Source organism: Ceratotherium simum, chromosome 4, assembly GCF_057802395.1.
Source record: "Ceratotherium simum simum isolate JZ-2026a chromosome 4, ASM5780239v1, whole genome shotgun sequence".
Taxonomy (NCBI): Eukaryota; Metazoa; Chordata; class Mammalia; order Perissodactyla; family Rhinocerotidae; genus Ceratotherium; species Ceratotherium simum.
Genome location: NC_141903.1, coordinates 70857328 through 70875599, shown reverse-complemented (window position 1 = coordinate 70875599; position 18272 = coordinate 70857328). Strand labels below are relative to the sequence as shown.

At 33.1% G+C, this 18272-nt stretch overlaps 1 protein-coding gene across 4 annotated transcripts in view; it reads right to left on the bottom strand.

The window, feature by feature from the left end:
- Positions 1-18272, bottom strand: part of CHD1 (chromodomain helicase DNA binding protein 1) — a 79961-nt gene that overhangs the window by 18382 nt on the left and 43307 nt on the right. For all 4 annotated transcript variants that reach the window (XM_087429999.1, XM_087429998.1, XM_087430001.1 and 1 more), the window contains exons 17-29: positions 17817-17969; positions 15668-15739; positions 15054-15203; positions 11389-11537; positions 10906-11002; positions 10679-10774; positions 8804-8980; positions 5605-5765; positions 4260-4301; positions 2781-2911; positions 1919-2057; positions 1537-1687; positions 423-545 (exon numbers count right to left, since the gene is read on the bottom strand). In XM_087429999.1, the coding sequence (XP_087286125.1) occupies positions 423-545; positions 1537-1687; positions 1919-2057; positions 2781-2911; positions 4260-4301; positions 5605-5765; positions 8804-8980; positions 10679-10774; positions 10906-11002; positions 11389-11537; positions 15054-15203; positions 15668-15739; positions 17817-17969 (1641 nt within the window). The remainder of the gene's footprint in view (positions 1-422; positions 546-1536; positions 1688-1918; positions 2058-2780; positions 2912-4259; positions 4302-5604; positions 5766-8803; positions 8981-10678; positions 10775-10905; positions 11003-11388; positions 11538-15053; positions 15204-15667; positions 15740-17816; positions 17970-18272) is intronic.

Sequence of the window (18272 nt, the reverse complement as noted above, 5' to 3'; positions counted from 1 at the left end):
AGGCTGCTTTAGTTTCCAAACACCTCTCTTTTAGTGTCTTTTTCCTACTTTTTTGGAGCCCCCTCCTAAATAAGCTCAGTGATCTTTAATGCTGTCCCTTAAGCTCTCCAATATCTCCAAATAAAACAGTAATGGAAGCACGACGTCTCAAAAAGCACTCCACTCTAAACAAGTTGCCCCCACTCCCTCTCAAAATACTAGAAAAAAACAGGATCCCACTTCTGAAAAATGTGGCTCACCAGTTTTAACATGAATGCTAAGATAATCTGAGGCAAAATATGACCATATTCAATTAAAGCAACCAAATTACAGAAAAATACACTTATGAGGTCACATTAATCACAGATGTCTAGGGTGATTAGTAAACTACATTTATCTTACTGAAAAGTAAACTGCTCTTAAGCATCCAAATTTTAACTTACTGCGCCAGAAAGTCTCTGAGCTTCTTTTCTTGCAAGATCTTTACTAAGTAATTTGATGAGGTAGTCTGCACGTGTCTGCAACTGTTTTGCTTGTGGTTTTTTATCAGGATCATCTGGAAGAATCTGAAAAGCAATTAATTTTTCAGGCTGTCTTTAATAAATAACATGAGAAATTTATTGGCTGAAAAACGCTTACCCATTTTAAAAAATATATATAATTCACTAACAAGTTATAATTCTTAAAATTTGTAAGAATAAACAACTTAAAATGTAAAATACATTTTTTATACCTATGGCACAGCCAAAGACTTAATTTCCCTAGGAGTGAATTCTAAATAAATACACAAGAAATGAAAATTCAAAGTGTGAGGCTAGAAATTTCTTTTAAATATATAATAGTGTATTTAGCATCCAGTGTTATTAAACATTACAGTATTCTTAGATTTCCCTCCTCTCTCAATAACAGTATATTAACTATTAAGTATACAAAAATTCCTAGAATACAAAGTATCATCTAGAAGATGACCCACAGCATGCACTATGAGGAAACTTTTACAGTGGGAATCTAAACTATTTAAGTTTTGCTTCATAGTAGCAAATGACAAAGCACCAATATCTGAAGCTTCCCAATTGTTTGTGAAGAAGTAAAATATAAAACGATAACTTTTAAATGATAAGCATCAGGCAATGCTTTCGGTGTTTTCCATTTCAGGCAAAGAAATGATTTTAGCTAGTGTGCTAGCATCAAATCACTAAAAATCCGAAACACTGTTTGATATTTAAAAAAAAAATTATAAAAGATTTCAGAATCCTTTTTTTGCCCTTCAATAATATAGTTAATGATGGAATAAGAGACTTACTTTTAACCTAGTAATGTGAAGAAAAATACACATTGTTGTCTTAAAAACAAAAATATAATTTCAGAAGTAAAGCAAATCTCAGACATCATTTACATTCAATCCCTTCATAAAAACCAGATTCTAAAGAAGCCAAGGACACACAGCTAGGTAGAGCCTTGGTTTCCTGACTCCCACTTGAGTTTATTTCTAACATAATTTAAAAGTAAATTAAATTCAACACAAATGGTCAACAGAATCAAGAAATATATACATACCTTGTGTGTTAGACTGAGGTCAGGATCCATTTTAATCATTTCCCAGCTTCCATATCCATATTCATAGATACCAATTAACAAATTGGAATCATCTTCTTTGCCCCAGTCTATATCAAAATGAGCTGCCTTTGTGTGGCATGGGATAGTATACCTAGCATTACAGTTAATAATCACTGTCAAGTTTATAATATCGCCTTATTAAAAATTAATTTTGAAAAACACATTTGAGTTGTTAGAATTTCAAAATACTATGCTTTATTTTATTTTTAAAAACATTTGATTCAAACTAGCCAGTAACATAAAAAACATTTTTAACATACATTCATATTCAAATTATTGAATAACAACAAATATTTTACAATGGAAAAAGTACACAACTCACTGCTTTCTTTCTTCTGGATCTGAAGGAATGGATCTGTGCAATGGTATTAACTCTTCTTCATGGGAGATGACTAGTTTGGCATTCACCTGGACTCCTGATATTCGGAATGTTGGGCCCTTCACTTTTCCAAGTCTACCACCTTAGTTTTTTTTAAAAGGGCATAAAAAAGTATAAAATATATAATTCTACAAAATACAAAATAACATAGGCTGCTATTTATATTAATAAATATTACTTATTTATCTACACTAATAAGTATTACTTCTTCATATTATTAAGGGGAGGCTTGCTGGCAACCTTAAATTTTACAAGTATTTCAGTACCCACTAGTGATTATAATATAGCAGATGCGGAGTCCCAGAAGGCATTTCATGTGATTAAGTGTTTTATCAATTATACAAGATACATCAATCTTATTAGTACTGTCAGCCTCTAAATAAGAGTTCTAATATAATTTTTTTTCAGTACATCTGATTACTAAATCTTATCTAAATATTTTTATTTAGGTAGATGAACTGTCAAGTAACCATAATGAAGTAACTATGCCCAAAACCAACATCACACGTGTACACTTACAATATCTTTTCCCAGTCATCTATACTAAAAATAAAGTCTAACTAACCATAATTCCTGATATTACCTCCCAGCCAGAATATACGAGGCAGATAGATTCTACTGCCTTCAATAATACAATTCTGTTTCCCATTTCCTATTACCCAGGAATGGCCTTGCTTTGTTTTGTAAAGCATCTTTTAAGAATGATGAATAGGTAACTTAAGAAACAATACCTACCTAACTCAAGAAAAGCATATTTTGAAACTTCCATTTACCTCTCTTAAAATCACTCTCATTTTAATATTACCTGTTCGTTCTGTTCCTGAAGAATTATCCTTTAAAGCTTTAATGCAACCATTATGTACCAATTCTCCTAGTCGTCTGAGGTCTGTCTCTGACTTATCAACTAATTCAGCATCTCGAGCAATTGCGTCTAATCTGTAATAAAATAATACAATTTTCAGGTAAATGTACAGAATAAAGTAGTGCTATTTTACTTTATTCAAGAAACACAGGGCCGGCCCTGTGGCTTGGTGGTTAAGTGCGCGCGCTGCGATGCTGGTGGCCCGGGTTCGGATCCCGGGTGCGCATCGAGGCACCACTTCTCCGTTCATCCTGAGGCCGAGTCCCACATACAACAACTAGAAGGATGTGCAGCTACGACACACAACTATCCACTGGGGCTTTGGGAAAAATAAAATAAATAAAATCTTTAAAAAAAAAAAAAGAAACACAAAGTTTCACTCTATCTCAAGCTCTACAAGTCACTATTGCATGACCTCAAATTCTAGTTCAGATAACTGGCACAAGATACCTAAAAACTGAGATGATAAGGTGAGCAAAAAAATTCATTTATACATTCAAAGATAATAATTAAGTTAACCAATTCATTACCGAGAAATGGTGTGGTCCAAATTTGAAGATTACATAATAATTCTTTAAAAGTTTTTCATACCTGATCAAATATTAAGTTCAAAAGGAAGTGGCTAAGTGTTATAATAACTATAAATGAAAAGATATTAAGATTGAAGTTATATAATTTTTTATTACTATGTACTGAGTAGATAACATGAATAACGATTAATGTTCAAAACACTTTTTTCATCATCTAAAGTAATTAGGCAAGTATTTCAGTGTATTTCATGCAAGTCATCTCAAAGTAAAACAGAAAATACCTCTATTTTAAGAGAAGTTTTTGGGAAAAAAAAACAGAATTAAACCAATTTGAGTCTTTGACACTCTATATTCAGTGGGTTTGCCACAACAAAGGACAAAGAATGTTCAAATCACCAACAATTATGGATATTAATAACTTCAAAAAAACTGTCTTGATAATTTGAATTTTAATACAGTTTGTATAAAAAAAGCTATAATTAGGGAAATTTAACAAAATTTCCCTAGAAAGGGAAAATAGAACGGGTCTTTAAATCAGAAGGCTAGATTAGCTACTCCTCTAAGGATAAATCTTTTATAAGTTTGCGATGAAAAAAATGAGACAGCATTTGAAAAGTACCTTACAATCACAAAAACGCGAAGTATTTTATAGACATATGCATTTTACAGAAAACTTCATTTGTAGAAAAAATTTTAGAGACTAGAAAAAATTAAGGACAGCACAAAAACACTTTAGAAAAGTCTATGTGAAATTTGCTTTTTACAGATTAACTTTGTAAATGCCTGTTAAGCAAATTTAACAAAGTAGCTAAACTGAATATTAGTATAAACAAATAAACCTGACAGCATGTAACACATTCTATAATTCTTTGAGAAAAACAAATGTATTTACCTTTCCAGAGGGCCACCAAATTTCTTGTAACTCTTGATAAACCTAACAGAAAATAATTGGTTTAAATGTGGGCTTAATTATCCGCTAAAAAATAGATATATTTATAAATACATAAAAATAAGAAAATACTTGTTAGTGCAAAAATTAAAGGCACTGTTACTAACAAAAATGAATAAACTATGCTAGAAACAAAAATGTTAAAACATTAAGATATACCAAGACACATTTTAACACTCAAGATGATATTTAGAAACCAATATAAATAAAACAAAAGAAGCTAAATTTTATTTTAGAAATTACTTTATTGTTTTCACAAGACAAAAAAGGTTCAAGGCTACCACAGGAAGTGTCTCCAGAATTATCAATCATCTTACACCTCCTCAAATTCCAAGTATTGATAAAAGTTTACTGAATATAGCTTTAATTCAGATGTATGATATTATACCAACAATGGAAAATAAAAATTTTACTTAAAAACAAAGCTACTCAAGTGGTTGATGGATGAGGAAAAATATCCAGGAAAAGTATTAGTTGAAATGCCTCTTCAACTAAAGACAGAAAGTCCAGCAAATCAAGTGGTCATAAAAGTACCCTTAATTAAATCTAACAGTATATTTAGTTTTCTGGTAGAAAGAATGAGGAAGAACTTTATCAGTCAGGTCTATGATTTAAAAGAAAAGAGTTATAATGGCTAGAAAGAAACAACAAACTCTCAAAATATAACAATGAACAAGCTTTTTACAAATTTCATAAGCAAAAATATTACACGAACAAAAATAAGCTGTTATCCCGTTCCCCTTAAGTAAATCTGACTATATAAACAAACATATTTTGAAAGAAAACGACAATTCTCCTGCATGGCCAATCTTACCTCAATTCCTACTTGGACACAGAAATGCTTTTAACGTGGTTAATTTCAAAGAGCAAATCATCTCAGTATAAAAAAACTAGAAAAATATGAAACTATTCTCACATAAAAATAGTAATGTTGGGAGTCATAAATATAGTGAGAATTTTTAATAATTAAATTTAACGTATTGAAATAAATATTCATTATTCAAAAAGGCCACTACTCTGAACCACATTAATAAAACCAAAAAAATTTACCTGTCTAAATAGGTTAATAATAAATAAATAATGTGCAAAGATTAGACGCCAAGCTTGTTTTTCTCACAGTTATAATGAACACCCAAAAGGAGAACCACCCAATCCCTATAAAATTATCATATATTTGCCTCCTCTAAAACTTTCATCTTAATCTTAGAAAATTATTGGATTTCTACATTTTAGTTCCAACCTCTTATTAAAAAATAAGTTGAAGTAAAGTGGTCTTAAATCATCTTACCGCCGAATTTCTGCATCACTAAATCCTTTAATATTCTCTCGAGGGATAGTCCGTGGTCTTCCACGTTTCTTTGGCCTTTTTCTTTCTGACATTGAATCACTATCAGATCCAGAGTATCTCCTACTTCTACTGCGCCTCCCTTCACTTCCATTGAAACTAATCTGGAATTTGAAAACAAAACATTTAGCTTAAAGAGGCTTCTATTGTAACAGCAAAAAAAACACTATAAAAAAAAAGATTGACAGAATAGAAACTCAAATGTTCTTCTATATATCAAAAATAATCTATAAACAAAATTATGAAGCAAAGTAAAAAAAGAAAAATATAGCACGTTAATGTCAGAGTCATTAATAGCCTTAATACTTAAAGTATTATTATAAAACAGCAGGAAAATACCCATTGTTCTTTTGTAAAAATATGAGAAAGGTTATTAACAAGCAATTAATCAAATAACATAAACAGAGAATTGTGCAACCTCACTGACAAATTTTTTAAAATGTGAAGTAACAATGAAATACAATTCTTTTTGTAATCCATCAACTTTACCAGTACTAACTAAGCAGTAACAGCCAACATTGATGATGGCACAGAAAATGGATAACCATACACCTCTGCTGGGTATTTAAACTGGGACAAAAGGCAATTCGGCAATATCATATCAAATGCTTTAAAAATTACCATTCTGCTGACCTAGCAACATCACTCCTAGGTATTTTTCCTGTGATCAGAAATGTGAAGAAACAGTGGCCAAAAGTGATTTATATCATAAAAGTAAAAAAAAAAAAAATTGCAAACAACCTAAATGTTCATCAAAAAAGAGAATGGACAAATAATCTATACAGTGGAAAGTTGAGAAGCCATTAAAAAGCGTGGTACAGAATAATTAACAGTCATTATATACTGTCAAAGGGAAGAAAGTAAGTTCCAAATATGACTCCATTAAATCTGGCAAATGATATATATTTAAAAAAATTGGAATTATGTGTACCATAAAAATATTATTACTAGTGATACCTCTGGGTGGACAGATTGATTATGTGTCATTTTTTTCTGTTCTAAATATCCACTTAATGGTACTCTAATTAGGCTGACAGATATTTAAAAGAAAAAAATGCCAGTTGAACCCACATAAAGGCCTATTTATAACATCCATTAGAGTTCTTTAACAGATACATCACAACATATTCTCTGTAAGTCTTGGGAGTTTTTCCAAAGTCTCAGTACATATTCTGAACTCCTAATATGCTGAAAACTAATTGAAAGTCAAGGATGGTATTCAGTCCTTCCTCGTTCTAACCTCCTCTCATCCTTGCACAAGATCTAATATAATGCTGTGCTTCCCGTGCACTATACAAGGAAACTATTATGGGGTTTAAAGAAATAAACACCAACAAGAAACTACATACATGGTCACTTTCAGGCCAAACACACATTATTTGGCTCCATTTCTGCTGGGATGTAGAAAGTGGGTAGATTGCTCCCACCCTGATAACAGATCTAATTTGTAATATCATAACTTTTCTTAAACACATCAAAATCACAAAGCAATCCAGCAGTCTAAAATATAAGGAAACATAGCAACTTGTAAGGAGATGGGACTTGAATGCTGGCTCACCTGTGAACAGTACGAATGGTAGACATTAAGTACCATATGAGCAGGTAAGAGGAAGCTAGCTACAATTTTCTAAAGGCTGAGTGTGAGCTACCAGGAGAGCATAGGATCCCTGGGAACCAAAGACACAGGGAGAACCTGCACCCGCTCTCAGGAACTCTCCACAAACCTCCACCAGGTGTTCATGAGAAAGACTGGAAGCAGGGTGGGAGATGAGAGAAAACTTTCCTTGGGGGACAGGCTTGGAGAATGGGAGCAGTCACCTTTGAGGAGACAGGCAGGAAGCCTTGCCAGACTCTTCTCACCTACTGAACTGAGGGCACAGGGGAAGACTTAACATGGTTGTAGAAAAAGAAAACAAAAAACTCTACCCTTGCAGGAAGGGTAGCAGGATAAGGACTAGGGTGAGGCAAGTCTCACATTTGCCTCAGACTCAAAATTTAAGGAGGCACCAAAAAACTCAGTAATCAAGACAAATAATTCTGTAATGCAACATTCTAAAAACAAAAGTTAATGCAAAAAAATCTAGTATTAAGATTTTTTCCTTTTGCTGCAGGATCCAATACAGTTTGGCATGGCACTGTTACCATTATTTAAAAGTCTGATATTTTGTTCATTTGGGCCATAAGACAAACATCAACAAATATTTAAAAATTTAAATCACATAAGGTATGCTTCTCTGACCATGACAGAATTAAACTAGAAATATTTGGAAATTAAACAACACACTTTCAAAAAAAAACCCTATAGGTCAAAGAGGAAGTCACAAGGGAAATTAGAAAATATCTGGAAATGAATGAAAATGAAACCACAACAGATACCAAAATTTAGGAGATTCAGAAAAGGCAGTGCTTATTAGAAGGAAACTTATAGCATTAAATGCTAATATTAGAAAAGGAAGGTCTTGATTCACTGGCCTAACCTTACACCTTAAGACACTAAAAAAAGAGCAAATCAAAGCAAAAGTGAGAACGAAGAAATTCTAAAAAGAGCAGAAATCAATGAAATTTAAAACAAAAAAATCAATGCAAACAAAAGGTGGTTCTCTGAAAAGAAGAGTAAAATTAACCTCTAGCTAGGATGATCAAGAAAAATATTACCAATATTAGGAATGAAAAGAGGGGAATCACTAAATATTCAATAGACACTAAAAGGATAAGGGTATATTATGAAAAACTTTATGCCCATAAATTCAACAATGTAGATAAAATGGACAAATTCCTTAAAAGAAACAAACTATCAAACTCACTCAAGAAATAGATATTCTGAATAGTTCTATATTTACAAAAGAAACTGAAGTTGTAGTTAAAAAATCTTCTAAAGAAAACTCCAGGCCTAGATGGTTTCCCTGACAAATACTGCCAAACATTTAATGAAGAAATAATACCAATTCTACACAATCTCTTCCCAAAAACAGAAGAGGAAGGAATACTTTCCAACTCATTTTATGAGGCAAGCATTATCAAATCAGATGAAGACATTACAAGAAAAGAAAACAATGGACCAATAGCTCTCATAAACAAAAAAAGACCAGCACAGGTGTGAATACTCTTACATTACAGAAATATCTTTTAAATAAAAAGTCACCTGTTTTGCACAGTTTCTCATTCTTGGGAGCATATAAATTTCTTCAAGTTCCTTTTGTCTTTCTTCCTCTTCTAATCGTCTTCTTTGATCTTCTGGAATGATTTCTTCCCAATTCTTTGAATTTCTTTCGGGTTCCAACTCAATGTCATCTTCATCCATATTTGAAAAGTTGGCAACCTGATAAATTCCAGAATTTTAACAGAATAAGTATTGAAGAACTCATCCTTTAATTATATTTTTCTTTTTTAGGGGACGGAAGTGGCATACTAGAATAAGACAATAAAACTTAAATATCCTCAGGATAATGAATATGACTATGGATTACACCAAATATGACTGCTAAACTATCTGAGTTCATTTCTTCATTAGGTCAACGTAGATCAAATCAAATAACTTCCCTTCCGCAGCAATTATCACACCATTAACTACCAAGTGCTGTAGAACAATCCAATATTCTTATTTTTACAATTATAAAAATAGTACCTAAACAGCTACTGACAAAACATAGGAGCTCTGAGACCACAGATAAATTTATTTACGTTCCCTAAGCCCTAGTTGCTTTATCTCTAAAAAAAGAGGATAGTAACAGCACACTAACTTCTGTGAAGATTAAATAAGATAATACATTCAAGGAACTGTGCAGAACTGTGCAAGTATGGTATAAAGAAAACATTCATTAAAGCTAACTGCCAATACTAGCACATTAAAACTTATAGTTAACTGGATGAAGACAAGGAAACTAGGCTTACCCTACGTAAGGAACGGGGCTGAAAATGCAGTGTTTATTCTCTGATGTCTGTTATTTAAATGTGATAATAGCCTTAAAGGCAGCTATGTATGAGTATCAACTCACTGGTATAAAAATAATCTACATTTACTCTAGTTAACTTTTCAGTGACTTTTTTCAAATTGCCAGTTAGTCCAATTAAAAGCAAGTAGTATAACTTGATGAAAAGAAAAAGAGTTAAGTAAATCACACTCAGGATAAGTGCCAGTTCTAGAAACCTTCACCTCTCACCAGGATTACTAAAATAGTCTTCTAATTTATCTCTCTGCTTCAATTCTTGCCCCTCTACAATATATGCCCCCCTGCAGCCAGAGTGATCCATTTAAATTATAAAAGTTTTTTTACTCACTGCTGTATCCCTGTGCATGGCACGACAGAGGTGCTCAACAAAAATTTGTTCAATGAACAAATGACATAAATTGAATTGATCCTTAAAAACCTCAGTTAGTAGAAAATGGCTAGGATATAGAGGCAACTTGCTTCTTTATACTAAACAATTGGCACACAACTTACTCTACGTGGTCGGCTGACTTGTGTTGCTTCACGACTCCTTGCAACCTTTTAACCCTCACCAATCCAGGGGTGTTTATTAGTATTAATAGGACCTTATTGCTTAATTTGACTGATTTACTTGAGTTTTCTTAGTCGTGATAATGTTTCAATTAATTTAAAGTCAAAAACTGCTCCAATAAAAATCAGCTAAAAGCCTTGAGTTGCGGAAATCTAAGTAAGAGATCATATTCAATCTTTACTCAAATATTTGAGGACATGCTATCTGCCAAGCACTATTCTAGGTGTTAATTAGGAAATAACGGCACTTTCCATCCCACTAAACGTAACTATTCATAAATGATTTGGTCCCTTTCAAATCAGGTTGCTACTGGTTTGTCAGAATAAGGGAGAAACATTTTTATACACCATAGCAAATTTTAAGACAAAAATGTTAAACATTTTTGTTTAAAAATTATCTTGCTGATTGCGCTTAAAGAAAGAAAAGAGTTAATAAAATACTTAATGACAAAAAAAAAATCAGTCCCTCTCAATTGACATAATTAAAAAGAAAAATTAAAAAGAAAAAGAAAATCTACCTTGAACTGGGAAAGTAATTCATCTCCTACAGTTAAAGGGCCTGGTTCATTTTCATGAGTTTCAGCCCTCTTCAAGATTTCATCTATATCCATTTCCTATAATTAGAAAGAAATCTTTATTTTAAATATACTTTAATATATTTTAAAGTCAGTATACTTTATACTTAAATATAGTTTAAATAGATGGCACATTTTGAGGCAAGTTTTTTTTTTTTTTTTTTTTTTACCTGGGGCTCTTGTTCTTCTCCTTCAGGTTCCTTAAAAAGTTCCTCAGCACCAAACTTTAAAATGGCTGATAACTCTTCTTTATTGAAAGGAGTAGAACTAAAATCAGGAAAAACAAAAATACTTAATAATGACAGTTAAAAATTTAACATTTAACATAGCACTTTTATTAATTATTGACATAGTCACCTTTACAACCGTTATATGACATAGATAGGTGAAGTATTACTTGTATACTTATTTTAAAACTAAAGAACTTGAAGCCTAGAAGTTAAAGGGATTTCCCCTAAGATTACACGACTAGAGTGGTGAAACCAGGTACTGAACATATGCCTCTGACTAGAAATTAGTCCAGTGCTTTAAAACATTAAAAAATTACAACACTAAACATAGTACTTCAATGATCTACTCACTGTATGTAACATTTCAGAGAAATGAGTATAGTATGATTCTAAAATGACATTTTTTTATAGTCAAGTAACTACCTTGAGGGGGCAGAACCTGTGTGTAGTACTGTCTTCCCAGTTGTGTCCATTCTTTGAATCACAAGATGATCTAAAACCATCTTCTTTTTGGCCCTTTCAAGAATATCCTCTTCAACTGATCCCTTCGTAACTAGACGATAAATATTCACCTGTAAAGATACATGTGATGAAACATACAATGCAGTAAAAATGATTTGTTTTGCTAATCTGAAGTGTCCAAATATTGGTACATAGACTGAAGCTTATCTTACATGAAGTTTTCACTAGTCAAAAGCAAAATGAAAATAAAAAAACATATAGCAATGTTTAAAGCTAAGTTTCTTCAATTTAAAGATTATTTTGAGGGTATGTTCCTCCTTCTTACGTTTTGGTTAGAAGACTTTACTTGCTTCTTTTCCTTTTTTTAAAGGAAATGACAATAATATTTAAATTATCTTTTTAGCTGAGAAAAAAGGGAAAAAATGGTAAACTTAAAACAACCTTATACCAGTTGCCTCAATTCTGATTAATGTTTCATCATTCCACATAATCCAAAATTCTATGAACCACTCCCTAAGTTAACGACAATGCCCTTCATTAAAACAAAGCTTTCCAAAATAGACAAAAATTGATGTGTAGTATTTCTGCCCTATTTCTCAAGGTCAGTCTAGGTTCTGTATCAAACAGCACCATCATACAGGGTTATTTTGAAAATTTATGGGAACATTTCCAGTTGTCACAACAATTAGGTGGGCTTACCAACATTTAGAGTGCAGGGACCTCCAATACTAGACATTTTACATTAAACTGGACATTCTGTCACAATGAAAAATTATTCTCTATCTTTCCAGTCTTTCAAATGATTTTTAAAAACCTTTTTTAAATTATCTTGAGTCTAAATTATAACTCCATTTTAATATAAACACAAAGCATTTTTACAAAGTTACAATATATACTAATTTTTTTCAGGATTCCAACTGTGGTATGGTGTACTATGTACCTACTTACAACTATGGTGTAAATGAGTAGATAATTGGATATTGCTTTATTTGGATCTCTATCAAAAGTTATTTCCAAATGCTTATAGTTATTAGTGTCACCAATAAAACTCATTTGTATTAATCATTTACAACTAATCATTTTGCAGTTGCAGCAAATATTTAATATGAGATCTGAGACTCCTTTTGTCAGATTTAGAACCAAATACTACTAAAACAGCAGGTACACGAAGCATAGGAATCTTACTATATTTCATCAATAATGAAATAATAAGGAATGTATCAACAACCATTAATAATAAAAAACCCGTTTCATATTTATACCATGCCTATCTTTAAAAAAAAATTTTGTTTAACATAACAGTAAAAAACCTGTATTGCCATTATTTTCTGATTTTTTTCAGATACTCTTCCCAGGTGTACCACACAATCTTCTCTAGTGTCTCGTCTTGCCGGTTCTTTTCCTAATGTATCCTCTATTTTCTACCACTTACTAGAAAATGTGGTGGCTGAGGTCTTTAAATAGTATAAATGAAATATAAGTCTAGCCATGTGTTGAAAATTTCAATATAGGATGTATCCGTTCAGTGCAGTTAATCACTATTCCCAATCTCATGCATAATACAGGGATATTTTAACTCTTCACATATACATTAGGCCCAGCTCACCTGTGAGAATATCATATTTCCTCACTTTCTCCTCTTTGATAGACTATAATTTACCTTGGCATGTTGTTATCCCTACTTCAAGTTTCCCTCTCTTTATAATGTATAAGTCTCCTATTATCTAACCTAATTTTTATTCTCTTAAGCACCAATACACCTCTGGCTCTTTCCTTCCTTTGTACTTCTTATAGAGAATGAGTTCTGCTCTTATTCTCTCAACTCTAAACTTATTCTTTGTGTGTGTGTGTGTGTGTGTGTGTGTGTGAGAAAGAGAAAGATTAGCCCTGAGGCAAACATCCGATGCCAATCCTCCTCTTTTTGCTGAGGAAGATTAGCCCTGAGCTAACATCCAAGCCCAATCCTCCTCTTTTTGCTGAGGAAGGTTGGCCCTGAGCTAACATCTGTGCCCATCTCCCTCTACTTTATATGGGACGTAGCCACAGGATGGCTTGACAAGCAGTGCGTCAGTCTGTGCCCGGGATCTGAACCTGCGAGCCCTGGGCCGCCAAAGTGGGGCACGCGAACTTAACTGCTACCCCACCGGGCCAGCCCCTAAACTTATTCTTTATATCCCCGTATAGTCATATATATTGAAATATATATTATATGAAAAGAACTCTTTTTTTTTTAACCTAAATTAGGGCATTAGACTGACTTTTCAAATTACTTGCATTCATTTCAAGATAGAAAAGAGGGTTCTAAAAACAGCTGTCATAAAAAGGGGTTCTGGGTCTGATGAAGTTAAGAACCACTACTCTAAATATAAGCTTTCACTTAGGAGTATACAGTGTTGTTCCAGAATAGAAAAAAATTATAGGAAGAAGTAAGATACATTCCTGATGAGACACAGTTTTATGAGAATTATTTGGGTAAAACATTTCTTTAGCTTTAAATTATGGATATATTTTTCAGTAGAAAATATGAAGGTTTAAAAAGGTAATACAGGGGCCGTCCCAGTGGCGCAAGCAGTTAAGTGCGCACGCTCCACCGCGGCAGCCTGGGGTTCGCCGGTTCGGATCCCGGGCGCACACCCGACGCACCGCTTGGCAAGCCATGCTATGGCGGCATCCCACATAAAGTGGAGGAAGATGGGCACAGATGTTAGCCCAGGGTCAGTCTTCCTCAGCAAAAAGAGAGGAGGATTGGCAGATGTTAACATAGGGCTGATCTCCTCACAAAAAATAAAAAGTAAAAAAAATAAAAAGGTAATATAAATGTGCTCAAGCCTTTTTGTGCTACTTGTTCATATCTCCTGCTTTGGAGAAGTTTGAGCAGCACTACTTTAAACGGAGGTAAATGAATTAAAATACAAGGACCAAGGCATTAAAACGATGACAGATGGGGGCGAGCCCGGTGGCGCAGCAGTTAAGTGTGCACGCTCCACTTCGGCGGCCCAGGGGTCGCAGGTTCAGATCCCAGGTGTGCACCAATGCACAGCTTGTCAAGCCATGGTGTGGTGGTGTCCCATATAAAATAGAGGAAGATGGGCATGTTAGCCCAGGGTCAATCTTCCTCAGCAAAAAAAAGGAGGATTGGCATCAGATGTTAGCTCAGGGCTAATCTTTCTCACAAAAAAAAGAAAAAAAAAAAAGATGACAGATGGTTTTTCTCAAGGCCTATTCGAGAGAGCTGTACCAAAACTACAAAATGAGAATGGTTTTTTTGCATGGAGAATCTTGTGGACACATGGATAAGAAAACAGGCTAACAAAACGGTAGCAACGCACTAAGTAAAATCTCTTTAATGAAGACATTTTAAAGTTCATACAGTAAATGAAAAACATTGTACTCTACAGTTGTAAACAGAAAGTAGAATCAAAAGAGAGTGCATGATCCCATTTAAGCATAGTTATTTCAGTTCTGTCACTTTCCAAATGATTCTAGTAAATTTGAGCTCCTCAGTATCCTATCTGTTAAATAGCGATGCGACTATGTTCCAACGATCTTACCAGGAGGATAAACCAAATCACTTTCTGATCAGAAAAAGGATTCTAAAAGAATAAAATAAGGGGAATAAAAAATACCTGTTTCTTTTGCCCGATTCGATGAGCTCTAGCCTGTGCCTGGAGATCATTTTGTGGATTCCAATCAGAATCAAATATAACAACAGTGTCAGCAGAGGCTAAATTAATTCCTAGACCTCCAGCTCTTGTGGAAAGCAAAAAGCAGAAATCCTGTAAGGAATTATAAAGAGGCATGCTTTTAAATTCTTCTAAACTGTGACTATGGATGATCAATATGAGAATTTCACAATTGATTTTTTGAATTTAAAAAGTATTTTATCAACAAAACTGAAAGGTACTTTTTAAAAATACTAATAAAATATATAAACCTCTAGTAAAACCGATCAACAAGACTCCAAAATACAAATATATATGGAAATAATAACCCCCAAATTCAAAAATAATTCTAAATGAAAGTGGGCTAATTTAGTTTGAAGCAAATTAACTGTCCTATGCTGAAAAAGTATTCATAAGAAAGGGTAAAATTCTTCAGAATTAACATAGAATACTGATTTAAAAACCTCACTTGCAAATCAAAACTGGCTAGCACCAATAAGACTTTTTTTTTTTAACAAACTACAAGTACGACTAAAATGACTAAAACAATTTATTTACAATTTTAAAAGCATTCATACCTCTGATCCGTCAGCATTAAAATGATCTAGAGCTTGTTTCCTCAGCTCCCCTTTTATTGATCCATCTAATCTCTAGAATAAAACACATTCAATTAATGTATATTACAGAATCAAAAATTTAAAAAGGAAGTAAAATCAATTACAAAATTAAGTAAATATGAAACCGGAGCACTGCTTTGGCTAAGACTGTTGAGAATAGAAGGTAGGCAGAAAAACAATGCTCAGGCATTCTATCTCCAGAGCCTGTGCTCTTAACCACCAGCACTGCTTTCCCTAATAGTAAATAACGGTACCATTGTCATTCTGTCTGAGAATCAGGGTGAGAAATACATTTTACATGTGAATGAGTACACAGCTATACACCCAAAGCAAGTTTCATGATGCAATGTACTGAGATACACCCTCAATATTTTACAATCTATTTCATTTTTTTAAAATATTGGTACAACCCATTAAACTGATTCCCAGATCCATTAATAGGTTACAGCCCACAGTTTAAAAAACACTGATCAAGTCCAGTGTGGTTACTGGACCAACAGCATAGGTGTTACCTGAGAACTTAAAAATGCAAAATTATTGAGCCCCATCCCAGACCTACTGAATCAAACTCTGAGGGAGGGGTCCAGCAAAAGACCTCTGGTTAACCAGTGAAAATCACTGATTTGGGGCACCATGGGCTCTAATCAAATAGCCCACATCTGCGTGTCTTGAGTATTCATGGATGCCTTGGGCAAGTGATTTGACTTTTCTTCTTGTCAGTTTCCTCCTCAGTAAATGGGCTAATAGTAGTACTTCCTTCATAGAATACAGAGGATGCAGTGAGAGAACAGAGTAAAACACAGCACAGTGCCTGACATATATCAAGTGCTTACTAAACATTAGCTAAAACAAATGTCCAATATCAAAAAAAATTTTAAATAGTGCTGTTCCTTTTTCACTAAAAATTGCAATTAGTAAAAATTTTTAAACAATACTGACATATCAATTATTGAGGCATGATCTAAACAAAAAGAACGTTAAAAATGATTCTCTCTGGGGAGTGAGAGGGGATTAGGGGCAGAGAACTGTTGCTTATCTAAAAACAAACCAACATATGGCTGGGGTGAAGACGGGAGGACAAAGGGTGATAATTAAAGGGTACTGTTTCTTTTTGAGGTAATGAAGACATTCTAAAATTGACTGTAGTGATGGTGGCACATATCTATGAATATATTAAAAACCACGGAATTGTACACTTTAAATGGATGAACCGCATAGAATGGAAATTACATCTCAATAAAGCTGTTTAAAAAAAAAATCAAACAGTGGTACTCTTTCTACTTTTTCCTCTAGATGACTACATATTTCTCAATCATGTTGATATCACCAAATACCTGTCCTTCACAGCACTTACCAGAGTTGTAATGTTACATTTATTTGTAATTACTTGCTTAACATCTATATCCCACACCAGGTTATAAGCTCTAACAGAGCAGGGATTATGTGTGCTGAGGTTCATCATTATAATTCTACCTCTATTTCACTGCCTGCACTAAATATACATCACTTACTAGCTGTATATACTATGTTCACTATGTTCCAGGCACTGTTCATAACACTGCTGTAAGGATTAAATAAATTATTAGATGTAAAGTACTGAAACTAGCACTTGACTTTAACATTAAAAACTCATCCATAGGAACTTTATATTGAATGAATTTCAAAATGAATACTGAATAGATGAAATATAAGCCCATTTTGGTCTGTAGTATCTGCCCTAAAGTCATCTAGTTTTATTTAGCAAACTATGCATTAGAATAATTATGAGCACATAAATCTTCAGAATCTGCAACAGGCCTGGTAACATTCACAAGCATGTGAATGTTGTTTTTTCTTCCTCAGACTAAAGCCTAATACCTAACGCTGTCCCTTTAGATTTGAGCACAGAAAAGAAATATAGAATTAAAAGAAAATCAAAACTTAAGGTCAAGAAGAAAAAAAGGGAACAATGACAAAATTTTTTTAAACAGATATATTTTCTTAAAAGAAAAGTACAGTTTATATGAAAATCTATAGTTCATTTACAAAAGAATTTCAAAAGTAATTTTGTAGAACATGCTCAGGAATTAGATGAAATTTAAATCAACAAAAAAGAAAATGAAATGCTTACTTGAAAGGGGAACTGACGATATTTCAAATACTCTGCAAGTATATCTAACATCCGCACCATTTGAGAAAAAATAAGAACTCTATTGCCTCGTTCTCTTAGGCGAATTAACAGCTTGTCAAGAAGAATCAATTTTCCGCTACTACGGATTAAGTGCTAAGGAAACAATAAATTACAACTGTTATAACATGTTAAAAGAACCAATCAAATGAAACAAATGCCTCACAACACTTCCGTTTAATTATTTTAAATTGAGATTTTAAATTTTCATGTTGGAAAACTTTATTTCACCTTACAAAATTTCCTAGGACCTTTATTGCTTTGCTTTATGACTTAAGCTAAAATTTTCCTTGCCATTTAGCGCCTATGTTTTTGTTGTATTTTTAGGAGGGAAAAAAGCACTCTTTTACTCTATTTGCTAGTTATTACACTATTTCTCCAAAAATCTCAGCTGAAAAA